We start from the raw sequence: 20,078 nt of genomic DNA, 5'->3' as shown, positions 1-20,078 counted from the left end.
CGCGGAGACTTCGAAGCCTCATCGAGCAACGCACGGAAAGACTTAGGAGTGGGTTGGGATACAGATGATTCAACCAATAAAGTATTCTCTTAAGTTTTAATAAGCTTTATTGTATAAATAAACTTTAATATAATTAATTACAATAAGACTTCTGCTTTCCGCCCTATTGTCTATCCTCCGGGAGCTGTGGAATGGTACACCCCTTGACGTGTGCCGCGGGGCGTGCTGGGAGTTGTAGTCCGCCTTCCCAGGCCCCGCCCCTCGATGACGACACTTCCAGACCAGCCTCCAGAGCCTCTGGGCGGACGTCAGCGCCTCTGCACCGCCACGTCGCCGACATGGTGAGTACCTCTGCTCGCCACCAACCCCGGCGTCTCCCCCTGGGACTTCGGTGGCCGCCACTCCTGCGGCTCCACAGCCCATGAAAGGAGCTAGTCCCGCCGGGGCCCACGATGGTAGCTGCGGACTCCGTGGCTCGGGCCGCCCCGTTCCTGCCCTCGGCCTCCCCGCTGGGGCCGGAGGGACCTCGCCCCGCACAGGCCTTGATCCCCCAGCGCGGCCGCGTGTGGACACGCGCTTCCTGCGCCTCCTCCTTGCGAATGCATTTTGAGGACCACGGATTATTCGGCGCTTTTGAAGGTTTTGAAGAAGGATTGGATCTTGGAAAGATGAATAACTTTCTTCAAACACTCTCAGTTACCGTGATGTGACACTTCCGGTTTCCCTCGCGTGCAGTGGTTCCTCCAGGTCCTGCAGCCCCTGCCCTGCAGGAGGTGGTGTCCTCCTGGGACACTTCCTTTACACCCGTGCTTGCTCCCAGATTTGCGTCTCCAGCTTAGACCTTTGTTCTGAGTTACTTTTATTCTGTCCACCGACTGTAGCCCCGCATGGATAGATAGCTCATGTATTTCCATCCCAGCGAGTTCAAAACTGACGGATTTCCACCCCACCTCACCCCACCCCTGCTCTTCCTCCAGCGACCCCACCTCGGTTACTTGTGCCACCGTCCACCCTGCCCTGCACCCAAAAGCCTGGACGTCATCCTTGGCATCTCCCTTTTCTCAGCTCCCGAACCTCTGATCCGTAATGAGGCTCTGTGGAGCCCACATCCGTGGCTGTCAATTCTCACCCTGGACTCTTGCCGTCCTTGTCCTTGTCACCATCCTCTAACCACCCGCCTGGTCTCTGACCTGGTCGTCTACGCAGGCCTTCCCCAACCCGGTTCCACACCCCTACCCCTCACCCCCATCTTTCCTTTGGAATTGCTCATATTCATGCCTGCCCATCCTTCAGATCTCAGCTTCAATAATATTTCTTCAGAGGTGTAGGGTGAGTCTGCAGCGGTTCTCAACCTGTGGGTCGCGACCCCTTTGGGGGTCGAACGACCCTTTCACAGGGGTCGCCTAAGACCATCGGAAAACACACATATAGTTACATATTGTTTTTGTGATTAATCACTATGCTTTAATTATGTTCAGTTTGTAACAAAGAAATCGGGGGTCACCACAACATGAGGAACTGTATTGAAGGGCCGCAGCATTAGGAAGGTTGAGAGCCACTGGTAGTGCTTTCACATGTGACCTTTCATGGAACCTTCACAGCCATCCTATGAAGTTGTAGATTTTTCCCATTTTACAGAAGAGTACAGAAGACTTGAGTCGTTAGTTAAATTGTGCAAAATCATACAGTAAGTCACTGAGTTAAATTTGCTCAAGCCTGTCTTTTTAACTTTTATCTCCTTCAGTGCCTGTCACTGTCATTCAATATTTTTTTGCTCAGATGGGTACATTGTATTTTGTATGATGGTATTGTTCCTTATTTAACAAGCTTCTTATTGATAGCTATTTAGGTGGGGGGTTTTTTTTTGGGGGGGGGAGCATTGCTGTGATGAACAAGAGTATGATAAGTGGACAACATTGAAGCTAAATTTGTATTGAACTTTCTTGATCATTTTCTTAGTCTACATTCCCAGAAGTAGAATGGGGGTAAAGGTTATGACTTTTCAACAGGTTACAATTTATGAAATAAATAAATTGGCTCTTTTAAAAGTGTGACAAGAGATTTGTAAATGACAAGGTTAGTGATGGTACCTACTTCATATTCTGAGGGTCGCAGTTAACATGTGTCCAATCATTTAGCACCGTGTCGTTTACCTTTTTAAGAGCTCCGTGAATGTTTGTACTTTATTCATTTATCTCAAAATAGGATTCTTACTATGTAGTGTGGCTCGTCAGCCTGTTTGGGAAATATCTGAGACCCTGATGAACTCTGAAACCTCTTCCCAGAGGTTCTCCTCCTCCTCTCCCCCCAACAAAATGGTACATGTCATTTGTCATAAGTCTTCAACTACCTAAACTCAGCATATGGACCCAAATTAAGAACTGCTAATAGGTTCCACTTTACAAGTGCTTTTTCCCCTTTATAAGTTGCAAGTATTTTCCTATGCTCTGAAATATTCTTCTAAAGTAGGATTTTTTCATGGCTATATAATATTCATAGTTATTTAACCCTGCCTGCCATTGTTGACATTTAGGTTAATAACATCCTTATACCTGAATCTTTGTTTTGCAGATTTCCTTAGACTAAATTTCTAAATGCAGGCTCACTACTCCAAGAATGTGAATAGAAGGCTTTTGGTTCTTATTGCCACATTGACTTATGAAGAGTTCTACAGTCCATACTCCCACCATTAATGATGTCTTAGTTTTCTCTCATCATCTTGACCACCAAGTGTTATTATATTAAGTCAAATGTTTTTGTGCCTTTCTTAAACTCGGTCTTTACCATTGGTGTTTTCGTGTCATTGTTAAACCCGTGGTTGACTATAATTTAGAAATGTGGTCTCACAGCACTCGATACTAACCAAGCTATCTGCATCCTAGCCTTGTGCCAAAGGCTTGTGATGTGCTGTGATAACTGGGTTGAAGAAGTGCAACATTAAAACAAAAGCCGTGAGTCTTTAAGCCCAGTGTGTAAAGACACACTCTGAGTTATAACTCAGTGGTACAACTGGAAAAAGAAAAAGAAAAGAAGTAGAAATACGTCTTAAAGCAGTGGTCCTCAGCTTTTTCACATGAGAATCGCTGGTGCGGGGGAGCTTTTAAGTATTCTTATGCCTAGACCCTCCCCAGACCAATTAATCCGTTTAAGTTCCTCAAGTGATTCTAGTGTGGGACAAAAGTTGAGAACCCCTGCTTCAGAATTTAGGGTGTTTTGTTTTCTTCATAAAACGAAGAATTCACGAAATGATTCGCAAAGACGAGGTTAATTAACGCCTTAACCTAAATTCAGATTTGCATTTATATAAGGATGAGTTTGTTTTGTTTCACAATGGAACTTTTGCTTCATTTGTCTCAGGTGGTTTCAGAGACTATGGATATACTCTTCAGAATCCGAGGAGGCCTTGATCTAGCTTTTCAGCTAGCTACTGCTAATGGTAGGTCAGCCAAAAAGCTCTCCTTTTTTACTATAAAAATTGATGATGAACTAGACTGAGATTCTCACCAGTTTCCACATGAAACTGTGTGGGAGGTAGGATGAATTGTCCAAGACCATGGAGTTAGTAAGTTATATAACTTAGATTTAAACTTAGACAATGTGTTCCAACACCACCACCAATGGGACTCCTCTGTACAAATTCAAAAAAGATGAGCTTAATAGATGAATCTTAACACTGTTGTGCTGAGTGAAAGAAGCCAGACAAAAAAGGCCACATAATACATGATTCCACTATATGAAGTGTCCAAAATAGACAAACCTATAAAGACAAGAAATAGATTAGCGATTGCCGACAGTAAGTCTAGGGGGAATGAGGAACGACTGCTGATAGGTACAGAGTTTCTTCTGGGGTCATCAAAATCTTGTGGAATTAGTGATGGTTGTAAAACCTTGTGAATACACTAAAAGCAACTGAATTGTACTCATTCTAGGAACGAATCTTATGGCCATTGAATTTTATCTCAGTTTTTCCGAAAGAAAGGCACAAATTTTGTATAATTATTGAATCTGGGGAATGGACATTTGGGAGCCAATTTGGCTTCTATTTTTGTGTGTTTGGAAGCATTCGGGTTGAAAAGTGTAAAACTTTTCTCATCAACTTCTACTTATATTCTTTTTAGACATTTTTATCCAGAAGGCACTAAAACATGTGTTGAGTGACCTGTCCGCCAAGCTGTCTTCAAATGCACTGGTGTTCAGAATCCGCCACAGCTCGGTGTATGTGTGGCCTAACAGTGACATGAACACCATCCCAGGAGAGCTGACAGATAGCTCTGCTTGTAAGACCTTACTGCGCTTCATCCAGTGAGTATGTTTGAAGATTGCTAGAAATGTTTCCAAAATGTCATTTCATATGCTAAACATCTTTGTGTGTGAAAAATTTAGATTTGAACAGGAAGAAGATACAACACGAAAATTCATGAGGAAGAAAGACAAAAAGTTATCAGATGTGGTAAGGAAATCACCTGCCTTCCTAGTGGTAAAAATTTTAAATCCTTGAATTTGGAGTTGAGATCTTAGAAATTATTTACTCCATCTCTCTTAGTTGTTATAGATCAGATTACTGAGGTCCAGAAAGATAAATGACATGCCAGACATTATATCTCTTTTTTCATATCTAAACTTTGGTTCCATTATAATACTTACTTTATGCTTTTTTTGAATGTTTTCTTTATTCCCACAAAAATAAAATTGCTTGAGTACATTTACAAATTATTTAAAAATAAGTAAAAAGGCATCATTCTGAAACATGACAGTAATACATTATTACCATGTGAGATACTAAATGATTTACTTTTCTTCATACTGTTCTTAGTTCTGTTGATTTTTGAACCAATACTATTGAGTACCTGCCTGCCGTGTGCTACAAACTTTGCCCGATATTGGAGATTTAAAAAAATGAAGCTACTTCTGCAAAGCAGGAAGTTGTGTGAAATTAATTTGACTGTAGTGTTTTTCCAGGCCAGTAGAGGAAAATAGGTGGACATGAGGGAGACGTGGGCCAGGCACACTTCAGGAGAAGATAAATTAAACTAGTAGCTAAGGTAATAGAGAGGAGGGAAAGAATACACGAGCTATTTGTGGTATAAAATGGATTACACTTGGAAACTAATTGGATATGGGATGACCATTTCTTGCTTAAGTAAAAATGGAAGTTGAGGTTGGTTTGGGCCATGTTTCAGATACCAGTGAGGTGTCCACAGGAGCTGTTGGTGTTACCAATCTGAAGTGTACACAAAAATCGCGGGCTGTAAATAATTCTTTGAGAAATACCAATATTTGGAGCTGGACATTTTGAGGAGAACTGGTCAGCTATTTTGTAGTCTGTTTTACTCTTCCTCCTGATTAAATGCAGGCTGTGCATTGTTGGTGGGACTACCACAGAGGTAATATTGTGCTCTTCTCAGCACATCGGATTGAAGAGGCATGTGCTACCCTCGTGTTGGTGATAGCTTCGATCACTTAATGTGGTATCTGCCACTTTTCTCCTCTGTGAGGGCACTATCTTTTCCCTTATAATTAGGAAGTAACTCGTGAGAAGGCAATTCAAGACTATGTATAGATCCTCTTCCTCGTCAAATGCTACCTCTTCTAGCATCAACTGATCATTTTTGCCAGAATCCAACATTAAGCTGATAGTTGCCAAGTGGCGCTTTTCCTGTCATTTCATATCTAAATTAATGTCATATTTATTAGATGGCAGGAAAACTGTGAGGAGAGCTTTTCCTTATTTATGTATTATCTGCACAGAAGCATGGATTCTTATTCAATGCAATGAGCTATAATCTGTTACTGTTGTCAGTTATTTGAGGCTCGCAGTTTCCAAGATTTGGCCAATAGAAACTTCTTCAAGCGAGCGTCAGAGGTTTTTGACACTATTTTTCTGAACTTCCTACCTTCTTCCACAAGCTGTTGAGGCATATCATGTACTCTCCCTGATCCAACTCAGGAGTCAGCCATTCCTCCAAGGAGCGTACACATGTACAAATCCATACTATTCATATACACACATACACTCATATTTATCTATGTAAATCATGTCTATACCTCCAGTTCTGTTTCAGCCTCACACAGTTCCTAACCTTTTCCCTGTGAGAAACCTGGCTTCCAATAGCCTCAGTATTTTTCTACATTTGTTCAATATACAAAAAGTATTTTCAGAATTTGTCTTCCATACCAGTCAGAACCAATCCTCGTAATAGAATTCAATATTTGTTTATAGTTCTCCATGTCTTTAGAGCAGGGGTCTATCGTTTAAAAGTTCCTTCAGTGTGTGCTTATTGTATCTTATTCATTGGTTTTTTGTTTTTTTTTAACTAAGTCTAGAGAATAATATAATGAACCCTGGTGAACCTACACCAGCTCTCATGTCTACCAGCACACAGTCAGTCTGATTTCATCCTCACTCCCCACTCACTGGCCACATCCCCTCAGGTTATTTTGAAGCAGAGAATAATTTTTGATAAGATTTGAGCATTTATACAACTTACGATAGCTTTGGTCCTTAAAAAGTCCTTTTGCTTAATCCTTTTATATTTAGTGTCCACTGTGCTATAAGCTGACTATTACTGTTTATCTTTATAGCATCAAGTAGTAAACATAGATCTCATGCTGGAAATGTCAACCTCTCAGACCGCCGTAACCCCCGTCATTGAAAGAGAAATCGGAGAACACCACTATGTGACCATGACGTTGCCGGTTGATGCAGTCTTACCTGCTGCCCCCGAAGCAGCATGGGGAAAGTAGGTATTCCAGAGTACTACTGCCCGTGTCAGTGAGGACCCTGCCCCAAGCAACAGAGGCCACTTTTAAGTATCGTGTAGGCATTTCCAGGGTGGTGGTTGTAGTTTTTAGTATGATTACTCCCTGTTTTTTAGTAAGAGTCACCTAGTAATTAAATATTTGGAGGAAGTAGGGTGGTCTGCAACACCTAGTATAAGGTTTTCTCTTTATCTACACAGAAGAAACAGAGTTTATTTAACCTTTCATAAGTTAGACATCCTTTATTTTTTTAAAAAAAATATATTTTATTGATTTTTTACAGAGAGGAAGGGAGAGGGATAGAGAGTTGGAAACATCCACGAGAGAGAAACATTGATCAGCTGCCTCCTGCACACCCCCTACTGGGGATGTGCCCGCAACCAAGGTACATGCCCTTGACCGGAATCGAACCTGGGACCCTTCAGTCCGCAGGCTGACACTCTAGCCACTGAGCCAAACTGGTCAAGGCAAGTTAGACTTCCTTTAATTAACCTGGCCCAATCAAGTGGGGGGTTTTTGTACTTCATTAGGGTTATATTAACTCCACGCTCATTTATCATTTATCGGAGCCACTATAACTTCTGTATATTTTCCCCCACAGAGTTCGTAAACTTCTAGTGGATGCAATTCATAATCAGCTAACTGATATGGAAAAGTGCATTTTGAAATACATGAAAGGAACATCCATTGTGGTCCCTGAACCACTGCACTTTTTATTGCCGGGTAGAAAAAATCTTGTAACAATTTCATATCCATCGGGAATTCCAGATGGGCAGCTGCAGGCCTACAGAGAGGTGAGACCAAGCCATGTACTCTTAGAAAAAATAAGGCTGCCATCCATTTCATAGTTAATTACATATTTCTAATAAACGGAAATTATTTTACGATTTAATTTTGAATTGTGGAGCCCGACTATTAGTTTTACGTATTATTTCATTTCTGTTCTCATGGAACTTGTTTTTTAAGTATTTTGAGTGAAAAAATACTTAAAACCCGTATGTACTGAAAACCCATATGTATCATTTGAATTTTATATGCTCAGTGTGCTTCATATGTTCTATGAAATTATTAGTTTTCCATAATGAAATGAAGAATTTAAATTTGCTTCCACCCCTAGAGAAGCTGATGAGTATTAATAAATTCCTTTCCCTTTCATTCCATTCAGGTTTGTGAGCAAGAGATTACAGTTAGGGGCGGGCAGTTAGGATTCATGCTAACCCTAGTTAGGAGTTACAGTAATACTCCACCCCTCCTCCACGCCCAGGCTGCTTTGGGTTTTAGTAGAGGCCTTTGAAGAAAACATGATCAGCACTCAAAGCAATGAGGTTACTGACAAAATGACTGGTTTTAGAGTATGTATTTTTTTATATGTGTGGCCTTGTCCGGCTGCTGTAGAGTCTCTTCCTGAGATGCCCTCTGATGCCCCTGAGAAGAGGTATGATATTGGAACCCTCTGTACACCTCTGGCCTAGATGAAGTGCTATGTAGAGGCAACAGCCCCATGAGCTAATGATCCCCTTCAAACTGCTAGAGTACACAGAAGATATGAAAAAGAAAATGTCCAGCTTTTCAAAGTAACTATTACCTATTGTTACACTATTGGGAATATTTTTGCATTTTGAACATGTGTATTTTTATTTCAGTACCATATTGGTTGGTTTCATACCACCAATTTCTACTCTGAAATTTAATCACTACCCCTTCTACCTGTTAAGTACTCTATGCATGATTTTTTAAAATAATTATATCATTGTCAGTTATAATTTACTCACTTACAAGGCTGTTTCAAAACCAGTCTTTATCCTGGATGTATTTTAACAGACTGTGTTATCACAGATAGTTCATTCTAAATGATCTCAGTTCTCTCACACTTAACAGATTATTTTCATTTTTCTGTGTTCCCTTTCAGTTTCTGCCTACGTATACAGATAAGCGAAAATAAATCCTGTTTGGTTTTAGTTTGTTCTTACACTCTGACCTTAGTGAATTAAATCATGAGTGTATTTGATAACTTTCACAACTGATATATAATTTTCTGTTTTATATCTTTAGTTTGAGTTTATTGACTAGAAATCTAAATCATTTAACTGTTTTTCTTTTTTCCCTATTGATTCTGACTTCCTTTAGGAGTTACACGATCTCTTCAGTCTGCCTCATGACAGACCTTACTTCAAAAGGTCTAATGCTTATCACTTTCCAGATGAACCATACCAAGATGGTTACATTAGAAATCCACACGCTTACCTCAGTCCACCCAACATGGAGTCTGGTATGGTGAGTTTCATAATTACTTATGGGAGTCAGCTGATCACCAGCGTCATTCGTTTTTTGTACCTAGTGGAATTTGTAAGGATTGATTCACAATGTATGTCACCCCTAAAACATAATTTATCATCCATTTCTTTTAGTAATCAAGTGCTTAAGATAGCAGTAATTCACAGTGGTCTAAAAGGGTTAGGAATAGCTAGCATGGACCACATTTCTCTTACTAAAATTCCATTCCCCGACTTCATTATAGACTTGTCCAATTTTACTTTTGTTCTGAACCTGAGAAAGCATGCTAATTAAGGGCATATTCTACCCAGACCACGCTGTAGCAGAAGTCTAATAAGACCCTACAGTGTTTTTCTGTGCAGTATGTACCTGCTTGCAAAGGGTAGATCGTCACTGAAGGTTGCTGAAATAAGGAGCGAGGCGAAGGGTCCCTTTAAGGATGCACGTAGGCCAATTGGAAAAGATCTTGTGAGATCAGGGTAGGAATGTTTGCACAGCTGGCCTCTGAGCACAGAGCCGCTGCCTCAGTCTCGGGCCTACGTGGACGCTGTGGTGGCCTCTCTGCTGCTCTGTCTGCTGTTGATCCCGACTGGCCTGTGCCTTCTCTCCGCTCTGCCTTTTCTCAGCCTCAGAGCTTGTTTCCTCATTGTTGCTGCTTATGTGTAGCTTTTCCTACTTCCTTGTTGCTGCTCACTGTATGCATGTTTCAGCTTCAGGCCCTGCTTCTTTCTGCCCGATTCACTCTGTGCCTTCAGATTCCCACGGCAGGAACTCGATTGGCCATCTTGTTGTGGCATTTATTCATACCTGCTGAGTCTCCAGGTGCTCTGTAAGGAAATCTCAAGAAGTAAAGATGAATATATGACCCTGTGTCTACCCTCGAGGAGTCTGGGGCCCACTGCTAGGCCTGGCCAGCAGGGTGCGCTTGGGACAGCAGTTCCACCTGCTTCCCATAGAGACTCGGCTGGGCACTCACACTCACTCACATACAAATGCATCTTTCGTCAGCATGTCAGTGATCTAAGTGATTTCATTTATTGTGCTTATACAGGAAATCTTGAGACACTTATTTCTAGTTAAAAGTCTTACTCTGTGAGGCATAGAATCACAGAAGAGGAAATACAGAACTTGGAGTCGAACAGTACCTCTTGATGGTTTTCTAGTCGATTACCATATAACGTTCCCTCCCTCTCAGCTCTGTTCTTTTTATGTAGGTTTATGTGGTCCAGGGCCTGTACGGTTATCACCACTACATGCAGGATCGGATGGATGACAACGGCTGGGGCTGTGCCTATCGATCGCTGCAGACCATCTGCTCTTGGTTCAAACACCAGGGATACACAGAGAGGTCCATCCCGACACACAGAGAAATCCAGCAGGTACAGAACACGCCGCTTTCCATGATGACACATGTACATTTCAGTAGCCCTTATATATTACCATTATTATTATTAACTCCGAGTACAGATTGATTTCTGTTCTGAAGGAAAAACGTGTCCTGCTAATCAGGCCCTACATGTAATCTTAATAGCTGTCTTGTATATGGATTTTTTTGTATTTTCAATACAAAAAGGCTCTAGTTGATGCCGGGGACAAACCAGCAACATTTGTGGGATCACGGCAGTGGATTGGGTCCATCGAGGTACAGCTGGTCCTGAACCAACTGATTGGCGTAACTTCAAAAATACTGTTTGTCAGGTAAGGACACGCTAAGAAAGTAAAGACATCATTTCAAAGCGAGATTGTCATTTTATTAAAATAACAGAAAAATTATATCTTTCCCCCACATTTGTTTTCACTCCTGTCTCTTCCTCCACATTGTCTGATTACTCTGTAAATCTCTTTTTTAACCCTAATTTTTTTTTTTATTTAATCTTAAGAAGACTTTGGAGTTTATGATGTACAATACACACTTATATGGTTGAGGCCTAATTTTAGCCAAGAAGAGAAAAACTTGGATATATGTCAACTTCCAGTGTAGTTAAAGAAAATCAAGTTTTTTATGCTCAAGTTTTTAAAAAGTCTTGAAAGGAAAAAAGCAAACGTTGATCTACGACTGACCTTCTTGTTTACCTCTTGCACTTTTTCTTCTTAAGATGTTAATAAACTAATTATGTGTCAGAATAAAATATTTCACTTTTTCCAGTATAGCTTAGTCATAATTCCAACATTAAGCTATGAGCAAATCTAAATTAAATACTATTGATTTCTTTTTTTAAATATATTTTTATTGATTTCAGAGAGGAAGGGAGAGGTAGAGTAGAAACATCAATGATGAAAGGGAATCATTGATTGGCTGTCTCTTGCACGCCCCCTACTGGGGGATCAAGCCCACAACCCGGGCATGTGCCCTCTACTGGAATCAAACCTGGGACCCTTCACAGGCCGGCACTCTATCACTGAGCCAGACCAGCCAGGGCAATACTATTGATTTCTGGGACAATAATTAACTTCCTCCTTTTGTGAGCTTATGTTTTAAATACATTTTCTATTATGACGACCTTATAAATAGAGTAACTTTATCCTTATTTAGCCAAGTACTTTAATACATCTGGTTTCACTATTGCAGTCTGGACTGGCTGTGGAAATCAGTGCCAACGGCCCTAACTGGTTTGGCTCGGTGGATAGAGCATCGGCCTGCGGACTCAAGGGTCCCAGGTTCAATTCCGGTCAAGGGCATGTACCTTGGTTGCAGGCACATCCCCAGTAGGGAGTGTGCAGGAGGCAGCTGATCGATGTTTCTCTCTCATCGATGTTTCTAACTCTCTATCCCTCTCCCTTCCTCTCTGTAAAAAATCAATAAAATATGTTTTTTTAAAAATAAATCAGTGCCAACAAATAAATGATAGGTTAAGTAGTGAAGTATATGCTGATTAAAAGTTAAAAAGTGGAAGTTTTGGCGCATTAAAACATTATGCGTTCCTTACTAGGCAAGAGCGAAGGTTTACCACCACCTGACACCTCAATTCTAAAAAGAAGTCTCCATCTTTCTCTTTGTCTTCTCAACAGTACAAATTGTATAGAACATTGTAACATTCCCTAAAAACATTATGTTGTTGCCCTGGCCTGGTAGCTCAGTTGGTTAAAGCATTGTCACGATACACTAGGGTTCTGGGTTCCATCCCTGGCCAGGGCACATATAAGAAACAACTATGAATGTATAAATAAGTGGCACAACAAATTGATGTTTCTCTCTCTCTCTCTCTCTCTCTCTCTCTCTCCATCTCTCCATTCCCCTCTAAAATCAATTCAAAAAATAAAAATAACATGTTGTGCTTGAAAACATTTTTTGCCTTTCACACTGGCTTCACAGACATTGTCTGTTTTGGTCCTGGACTCTCCTGTCCTGTAGACAGGGCAGGTATTATGGTCCCAATTTACAGACGAGGAAATACAGACTCAGAGTCTGACAGCATGAAGACAAGAACCCGGGACTTAAAACTGGTTCTTCTGAAATAAATCCACCCATAAGAGCCCCCTGGGTATCCAGGTGACCACTTTCAATCTCATGTTAAAAACCCAGACCTCCTTTGTGCAGTTCCAGGTAGTCTTGCTTCTTTCCTGGCGTATCTAATGGCCTTAAATATTTAGAAAGGTTATATTGCTTTAACTTGCTCAGTCAGTTCCTTACCACTTAACTGCATTTAAAATCATATGGGTGGGTTTTGTGTTGTGTGGGTTTTAATGCTTTTATTGATTTCAGAGAGAGGAAGGGAAAGGGATAGATGTAGGAACATCCATGAGAGAGAACTATCAGTTGGCTGCCTCCTGCACGCCCCTTACCGGGGATCAAGCCCTGACCGGGAATCGAACTGGTGACTTCTAGATTCATGGGTTGGCGCTCAACCACTGAGCCACACAGGCTGAGCTGTATGGTTTTGTGTGTTTTTTTAAACAAGAAAGAAAGAAAAAATGGTCCCATTGATATGACCTTAGTGTCAGAAATGATTCATCTAATAGAAAACGGTTTCTTTCCAGCCAGGGTTCGGAAATGGCCTCTCAGGGACGGGCACTGGCCAATCACTTCCAGAGTGAAGGAACTCCGGTGATGATCGGTACGAGCTTGGGACACCCTGGGCTCTTAGGTGGCGTGGAGAGAAAGTAAAACTTACCATTAGTATAAATGTTTAATGTCACCTAAAATCAGTCATTTTAAACCATTTTAAAATTAGCTTTTACACCATACACTTTGACCTCCAAATTCCTTTGGAAATTTTTAAATGTGCAGGGCAGAAGGAACGTTATAGAAAAGGTTATAATAACCAGATGGAAATGCTAAGAAGATAAATGATAAAGGTGTGCCTACAGTTAAAGAGTTGAAAGCAGCATGAAAAAGAGGCATGAGCATCATAAGTCACGAGTCTGTCACTAACGCGGCCGGCGGTGTTCCATGACTGCAGATTGCTTAATCTCTCTGGGCTTTATGTGTAAAATAAGAGGATTGGATTCGTTGATCTAAAGATTCATATTCTATGAGGAACAAGCTGGCTCCTGTGATGGCAGAGGAAAGCTCAAACAGGTGTGTGTAGGAAATGGAGGAAGGCAGATTTCAGCAGAATATCAGAAAGAACTGAATGAGTGGATGGCTGCCTCCTTGGACTCAGCACGCCCTCTGCTGAGTGGACCACAGCAGTGACTGTGTCTCTGGTGGGAGGAGTTTAGACCCTGTGTGGCCCTTTCTAAATCCAGTTTAGGTAATTCCATGGATATGGCAGTGTGAATATAAACCTTCTGATTATAGATATGATTGAATCTTTATCTTGAAGATGTAATTTTATCTTTTCAGAGTATATTTGACATTGTGGTCTTTTACAATGTAGACTAGAAAATTTTAATGCTGTTAGGTAAATTCATAGGCAAAGCAATCTTTTAAAATTGAAAAGGAAGTTGAGGTTAATGTATGCTTCTCATATTTCATATTTCCTCTTCTCTAGGGGGAGGAGTTTTGGCCCACACGATACTGGGAGTTGCATGGAATGAGATTACAGGGCAGATAAAATTTCTGATTTTAGATCCACATTATACAGGCGCTGAAGATCTGCAGGTTATTTTGGAAAAGGTAAGTATCTATTTAACACAAATTTAGATCCAAGACAAAGAAACCAGAGCCAAAGGACAGTGAAGTGGCTGTTAGCAGAAGGGCGGGCAATAAACCGAGGGAGCGGCCCTCATTACAAGGAGGCACCTAGGGCTGTGGTGAGTGACTGTCTCTCTAGATAGGGAGGATAAGAGGGAAATAAGTAAACTGCAGAAGAAACCATTTGGGTTAGGGTTATAAAAATGTTCTCAGTTATTGAACTTAATAATGGAGCACAAAGCTCATAAATGTATTCCTTTGGAGATTTTTCAGCTTTGCACAAACAAATGTATTGAGGTCTATCAATGCCTTGAAGTAGGAGAGTCAAGTATAAAACCTTTATAATTTTAGAATTAACCAACAATAGCTAAGCAGTACGCTGGACACTGTGGAGGCTTGACTACTTTTAAGCTATTTACATATAACTTAATCTCATGCTATAGAGGATTTGAACAGAAAAATAGGTTTGCTCTATTAGTGCATGTCAGCAACCATGAAACCAAGGCCTGGCCATCAGTACAGAACTATGAACTCTTACTTGACTCAAGAACCTAAGGCACCGAGTCCGCTCGGCTGCTATACAGAATACCACAGAGTGAGGACTTATAAACATCTGACATTTATTTCTCTCAGTGATGGGGGCTGGGGTGTCCAAGATCAAGGTGCCAGCAGATAAGCTGTCTGGTGAGGCCCACTTTATAGTTCATAGGCAGCTGTCTTTATCACTGTTCACATGGTAGGAGAGATGAGGGACCTTTCTGGGGCCCCTTTAAAAAGGGCACTAATCCCATTTGTGAGGGCTCCACCCCATAATCTAGTCACCTTCCAGAGGCCTCACCTCCAACTATCACATTGGGATGAGGTTTCAACCTATGAACTTTGAAGAGACACAAACCATCAGTCTATAGCAGGGCCACGGGGAAGATCTGCCTCTGCCACTTTACCCTCTTTGGAGCTTTCCTGCTTGACATTCCCGGCCAATCCCCTCAGAGGAAATCACGGCTCCCCTCTCCACTCCCATCAGTCTCTGGTTTTGACACCCTCTCTACCCTGGTCCTTAAAAAAAAAAAATCGAGCCTGGTTACCTGGAGAAGGCCTACATGTGTGAAGGATCACAAAAAGATTAAAGATAGTATAAGCCTTCTTTCCTATTTATCATTAAGAACACAGATTTTAGGACATTAAAATTATTAGAGGAAGTTTTGCTGAAAATAATAGATAATAAAAAGAAGCTTATGTATGGCAACATGTCTCAAAACAAATTTTAAAAAAATATATTCTTATTGATTTCAGAGAGGAAGGGAGGAGAAACATCAGTGATGAGAGATTCATTGATTGGCTGCCTCCTACACGCTCCCTGCTAGGGATTGAGCCTGCAACCAAGACATGTGCCCTGACCGGGAACCGAACCATAGCCTCCTGGTTCATAGGTTGATGCTCAACCACTGAGCCACAACAGCCAGGCCACAAACCAAATTTAACAGCTGGGAGCAGGGGCAGTAGGACTGATTAGGGGGGAGGGTTTTTTTAATGTTTTACTTTCCTGTCCTTTGAATTTTTATAATGTGTATCTTATTTTTTGCAATCAGAAAGAGAAAAACTAAAGATCATCTCTAACTCACCTCTCTGGTCTCCACACTAAGGGATCAGCTACGACACTCTCTTTTGGAGGAGGTCTGCACTTTGACTTTAGGCCCCTGACAGTACCTGCAGCCTCCGAGTTAGGTAGGGTAAGGAGCAAGGCCAGGCGGGTCCCGCACTCAGTGGTATTTTAAGAGTCCTAGCTAGCCTCCTCACAAGTATTGAGCAAACAAAGCATTTCATTTCATGATCATACAACACAGACGAGTTGTTAGCTGGTTCTTTAAGGAAATAAATCAATGGCCCTAGAAGAAATTTGATAAATTTTATATTCACAATGAGATTTTGTTTGAAAGTAATTTTCTCTGCTGGAGAAAAGGATGAATGCTGACATGAAGAATGCAAAGTGGAAATGATTACAGCCTGAGGAAATGAATGCCACTCAAAGGGCAAGCTGAGATTTCTCACGACCATATTTCCTCATAGCTATGATGCCTCTGCATGGTACATAGCAGTCTTGTATGGACTGCTAAGGCAAACAGGCTGCCACTTAAACTGTCCCATGCCACTACCTGCCAGGATGGCAAAACTGTACATCTTAGCATCAATAAAATGTGAAATTTGGAGCAATAATTACCATAGGAAGTGTTTCTTAATGATTTCTGATTAAATACAGTATAATTAAACTTTTTTATTCTATCTGAAAGGGACCCAAATAAATTACTTCTCTATACTTTATACAAATTTGGATCTTTGAATTATATAGGTACTTAAAGAATCTTATTCCAGGTTCCTAATAGAGCAGGATGGTAATGGAGCAGGATGGTAAAATTTTACAATTTTGGTCCTATAGTCTTGTAACTTTGTAAAACATTTTCCTTTCCCTTTTCCCAATCTAGGGCTGGTGTGGATGGAAAGGTCCAGACTTCTGGAATAAGGATGCGTACTATAACTTATGTCTTCCTCAGCGACCAAGCATTATTTAAAACGAGGACCGGTGCGTGAAATTCGTGCACTCAGGGGCGGGTCCCCTCAGCCCGGCCTGTGCCCTCTTGCAGTCTGGGAGCCCCATGATTGATTGCCCCAAAGAGGTAGACCCCACACAACCAGCGGGGCTCCAAGGTGGATCGCCCCCGCACAAGGAGGCCCCCCCCCACCCACTGCAGCCCACTGGTCGATGGCCTGGTGCTCCTTCTGTGGGTGACCAATCGCATTGCACCTGCCTTAGCTGGCCTGGCGCCAGTGGGTGTCATAGTGTGGTCGTCTGGACGGTCGTTCTGCTGTTCAGCCATTCGGCTGATTTGCATATTACACTTTTATTATTATAGATATCTTGGACTCAAAGACTGTAGTAAAGTTTATTATAAATTTGTTAATAAAAAATAAGTTTAATTTTCAAATAAATCCTGGGTGTAGTTTGATGGTTTAACCTTGATTTTTTTCCTAAAGGTTATAAATACTACACACAAAAAAGAATTTAGTCTATAGACATTCCTTTAAAAACTTAATAGACAAAGTATGCACAACCACAATATTGTAGGCATGTAAATACATGCATTCATAAATGTTATCTTCACTTAGAAGAAAGTTCTCCTCCTTCTTAGAAGGAGTTTAGACACCTGATGAGCGGAAACCATGGCTTGTAGCTGAGCAGCAGATCTGCCCGAAGTGAAGGCCTCTTCACACCTCCTCATAGCCAAGTCATCTGTTGTTAAAAAACATGTTAACATTAAAATCTTTTTTAACAGGTTATCTCCCCAACCTTCTACTATGCAGGACAATCTTTGGTTTCTAGAATCTGCTAGTAGTTACTATAACCGATCTTAAAATGTGTTAATGAGAATGAAAGACATACTAGAATAAGACTGCCAATATTTAAATGAAACAATAATTTCTGTGCCAAATAAGAGATCCTAGAGGAAGGAAGAAAGAAGAAACTGAGTTACTTACCAACACTTCCTTTTCCCACTTGTATTTTCTGCACTCCCGAAACTCCGTTTCTGCCTGAGCACCGGAACACAGTGATCGCTATTGGATCGTTCACTTGGGTTTTCTGTCTGCATACGTTTAATTGCCGTAAGGAACTTGGCACATTCTGGAAATCCACATGACCAAGCAAGATCTTCAGCTGTTTGCCCATTCTTATTACATAAACTGAATTTAAAATAAAGATCGAGTTAAATAAAGCTTAACAATTGTTTAGCCTTTTTAAAATATATATCTTTCTAACAAAGGAGCTTTGGGCTCATACAAATGTTGGCTGCAGAATAGAGGAGGTAAAGGAAGCACAGACAAATTCCATTTGTGTTCACTATGGTGTCCTCAGTGGCTAGCAGAGTCCAGCACAGAGTGGGCATTTCAATTTTGAATGAATGAAAGAGTATTCTGTGTTCAATACAGTGGGTAAGTACCCAAGAAAGTCAATGAGAACTTGTATAGAATGGATTTCCCTAAACCAAAACTAAGGTGTAATTCTGCCACCTCTGATGGCTCAGGATCCACTCTTCACTTCTTCAAAGTGAATAGTATCAGACATTAACAGCCTCAGTTAACATTTAAATGATAACACTATCCATCAGACAGGCATCCTTCTTAAAAGCGCATGTAATTAAGCTTCAGAAGTCTGAGTCATTTAATCCAATTTAAAGCCACCAAGTTTAACACTTACTCAATTTGGGCATCACTGGCTACAAGCAGGCTAAGGCATTCCAGGCTTCCAACTTTCGCTGCCTTGTGGAGCGGAGCTTCTCCAAACACATCCTTAAATATAAGACAACACATTTTAGTTTCTCTCCAAAATACTTTCTTTGGAAGTTGGTGGGTGAAGTTTATTGTTTAAGGAACCTATGTGAGGAACCTAGTTGGACCTGCATGGTACTGGGCTGAATTTTTTAATTCAAGTATTTTTTTAATAAGGTTCTCTTGGTATGTTATTAAATACAAAGCTTTCATTAGTAAAAATGTGTGCAGTCACAGCACATACACTAAAATTTAAGTGAATAAAAAAGAGTTCTATGGAAGTAAAAAAAAAAAATGGCAATTTAAAATTCACCATACTTCAATATTCAATGGAAGATGTAGACTACCATAAAAAAGTTATGTACAGCCCCAGCTAGTTGGCTCAGTAGCCGGCAGACTGAAAGGTCCCAGATCCGGCTTCCAAACCCCACCTGCAGGAGGCAACCAAATGGGTGTGTCTCTCATATCAATGTTTCTGTCTCTCCCCGCCTCTTCCACTCTAAAACTCAAAGGAAAAAAGATCCCCAGGTGAGGAATAACAAAGAAAAAGTTATGTAGAAAATTATAAGTTGTGAGCCTGCCTCACAAATAGTTCAGTTGCTACACTGAGACTTTTCATTTGCTAACACAGTGTTCCTTTTGAAACTGCAAACCTGTATGTGCTGTCCAATGCAGTAGCCAGTAGGCATTTATATGGCTAATGAGCACTTGCAATGTGGCTTGCCTGAATTGAAGTGCGCTGTAAATATGAAATGCACACCAGATTGAAAAGACATACGAAAGAAAATGTAAAATATCTAGCAGTAATGTTTTATACTGAGATGATAATATTGTGGATAAATGGGTTTAAATTACAAAATTTCATGTTTCGTTTTACTCCATTATTGTGGCTACTACAAAAATTTTAATTACATTCGTATCTCGTGTATTTCTCTATTGGACATCGCTACGTAGACATGTTTCTAACAACTGAATACCCTGGCGACTAAGAAATGTTTGCGCGGGTTTGGGGTGGAGCGGAGGGTTGCGCACAGTAACAGTCAGTTACTTAGTTACCTGCTGGTTGAGGTCCGCGCCGGTCTGCAGCTGCCAGAGAAGAAACCAAGCCCGGCCGCCACCTGCGGCCAAGTGCACAGGCGACTGCTCGCAGGGATCCGGGGGTGCGTTGACCGAGGCCCCGGCCTCCAGCAGGTGCGTCAGATTCTCCACCTGCGGGAAGAGAGCAGCTCCAGCACCCGTCTTGCCTCTGTCCAGCCCTCCTGGGGCTGAAAACCTCCCAACTCTGCAGAGGCAGCGCCCAGTGGCCACTCCACAGTCACCCTCGCCAGCGCTCCCAAGAAGACAGACATCTGGAAGCTTCAGCCTGCGGGACAAAAAGGTTCCGAGTCTCACCTCTGAGTTGCAATCAAACAACAGCATTTTCCGCCTGAAGCAGAGGACAGGAGTCCTTGGGCGTGCAGGGCGGCGAGGCACTCGCGGCAGACTGGCAGGTAAGTGTGCAAAAGCCGCCCAAGTGCGGGAGAATTTAAAGTCGGCGGGACGAGGGGGGCCGGCCCCCGCCGCCGCGCCCCAGCTGCCTAACCCTTGGCTGCACCGCCCGTCCCAGCCCCGCGGCCGCAGCACGTACACAAACACTGACACGTGCAAG

General features: G+C 41.6%; 2 protein-coding genes and 1 non-coding gene across 4 annotated transcripts; 2 read left to right on the top strand and 1 right to left on the bottom strand.

Moving 5' to 3' along the window:
• Nucleotides 1–264: 264 nt before the first annotated feature.
• On the top strand, nt 265–17,095 carry UFSP2 (UFM1 specific peptidase 2). Its single transcript, XM_036299886.1, is given in 13 exon segments — nt 265–319; nt 322–341; nt 3,358–3,436; nt 4,119–4,302; nt 4,384–4,450; nt 6,583–6,740; nt 7,361–7,553; nt 8,887–9,033; nt 10,248–10,412; nt 10,607–10,731; nt 13,012–13,088; nt 13,968–14,092; nt 16,591–17,095. Coding segments are annotated over 13 exon segments (1,482 nt in total). The 3' UTR covers nt 16,678–17,095.
• LOC118652361 lies at nt 2,847–3,011 on the top strand. The gene has a single exon (XR_004966602.1).
• ANKRD37 (ankyrin repeat domain 37) lies at nt 17,036–20,055 on the bottom strand. Of its 2 annotated transcripts, none has more exons than XM_036299895.1 (4): nt 19,487–20,054; nt 18,360–18,451; nt 17,642–17,845; nt 17,036–17,396 (listed from the first exon to the last, which is right to left on the bottom strand). In XM_036299895.1, coding segments are annotated over exons 1-4 (660 nt in total). In that variant the 5' UTR covers nt 19,850–20,054; the 3' UTR covers nt 17,036–17,395. The 2 variants fall into 2 exon arrangements, with proteins under 2 accessions (XP_036155788.1, XP_036155789.1); XM_036299896.1 differs by lacking the exon at nt 17,036–17,396 and having other exon boundaries at nt 17,638–17,845; nt 19,487–19,639; nt 19,823–20,055.
• Nucleotides 20,056–20,078: the final 23 nt, after the last annotated feature.

Source organism: Myotis myotis, unplaced genomic scaffold (assembly GCF_014108235.1).
Source record: "Myotis myotis isolate mMyoMyo1 unplaced genomic scaffold, mMyoMyo1.p scaffold_m19_p_3, whole genome shotgun sequence".
Lineage (NCBI taxonomy): Eukaryota > Metazoa > Chordata > Mammalia > Chiroptera > Vespertilionidae > Myotis > Myotis myotis.
The sequence above is the reverse complement of the archived record's forward strand: the minus strand, read 5'-3'. Positions and strand labels throughout refer to the sequence as shown.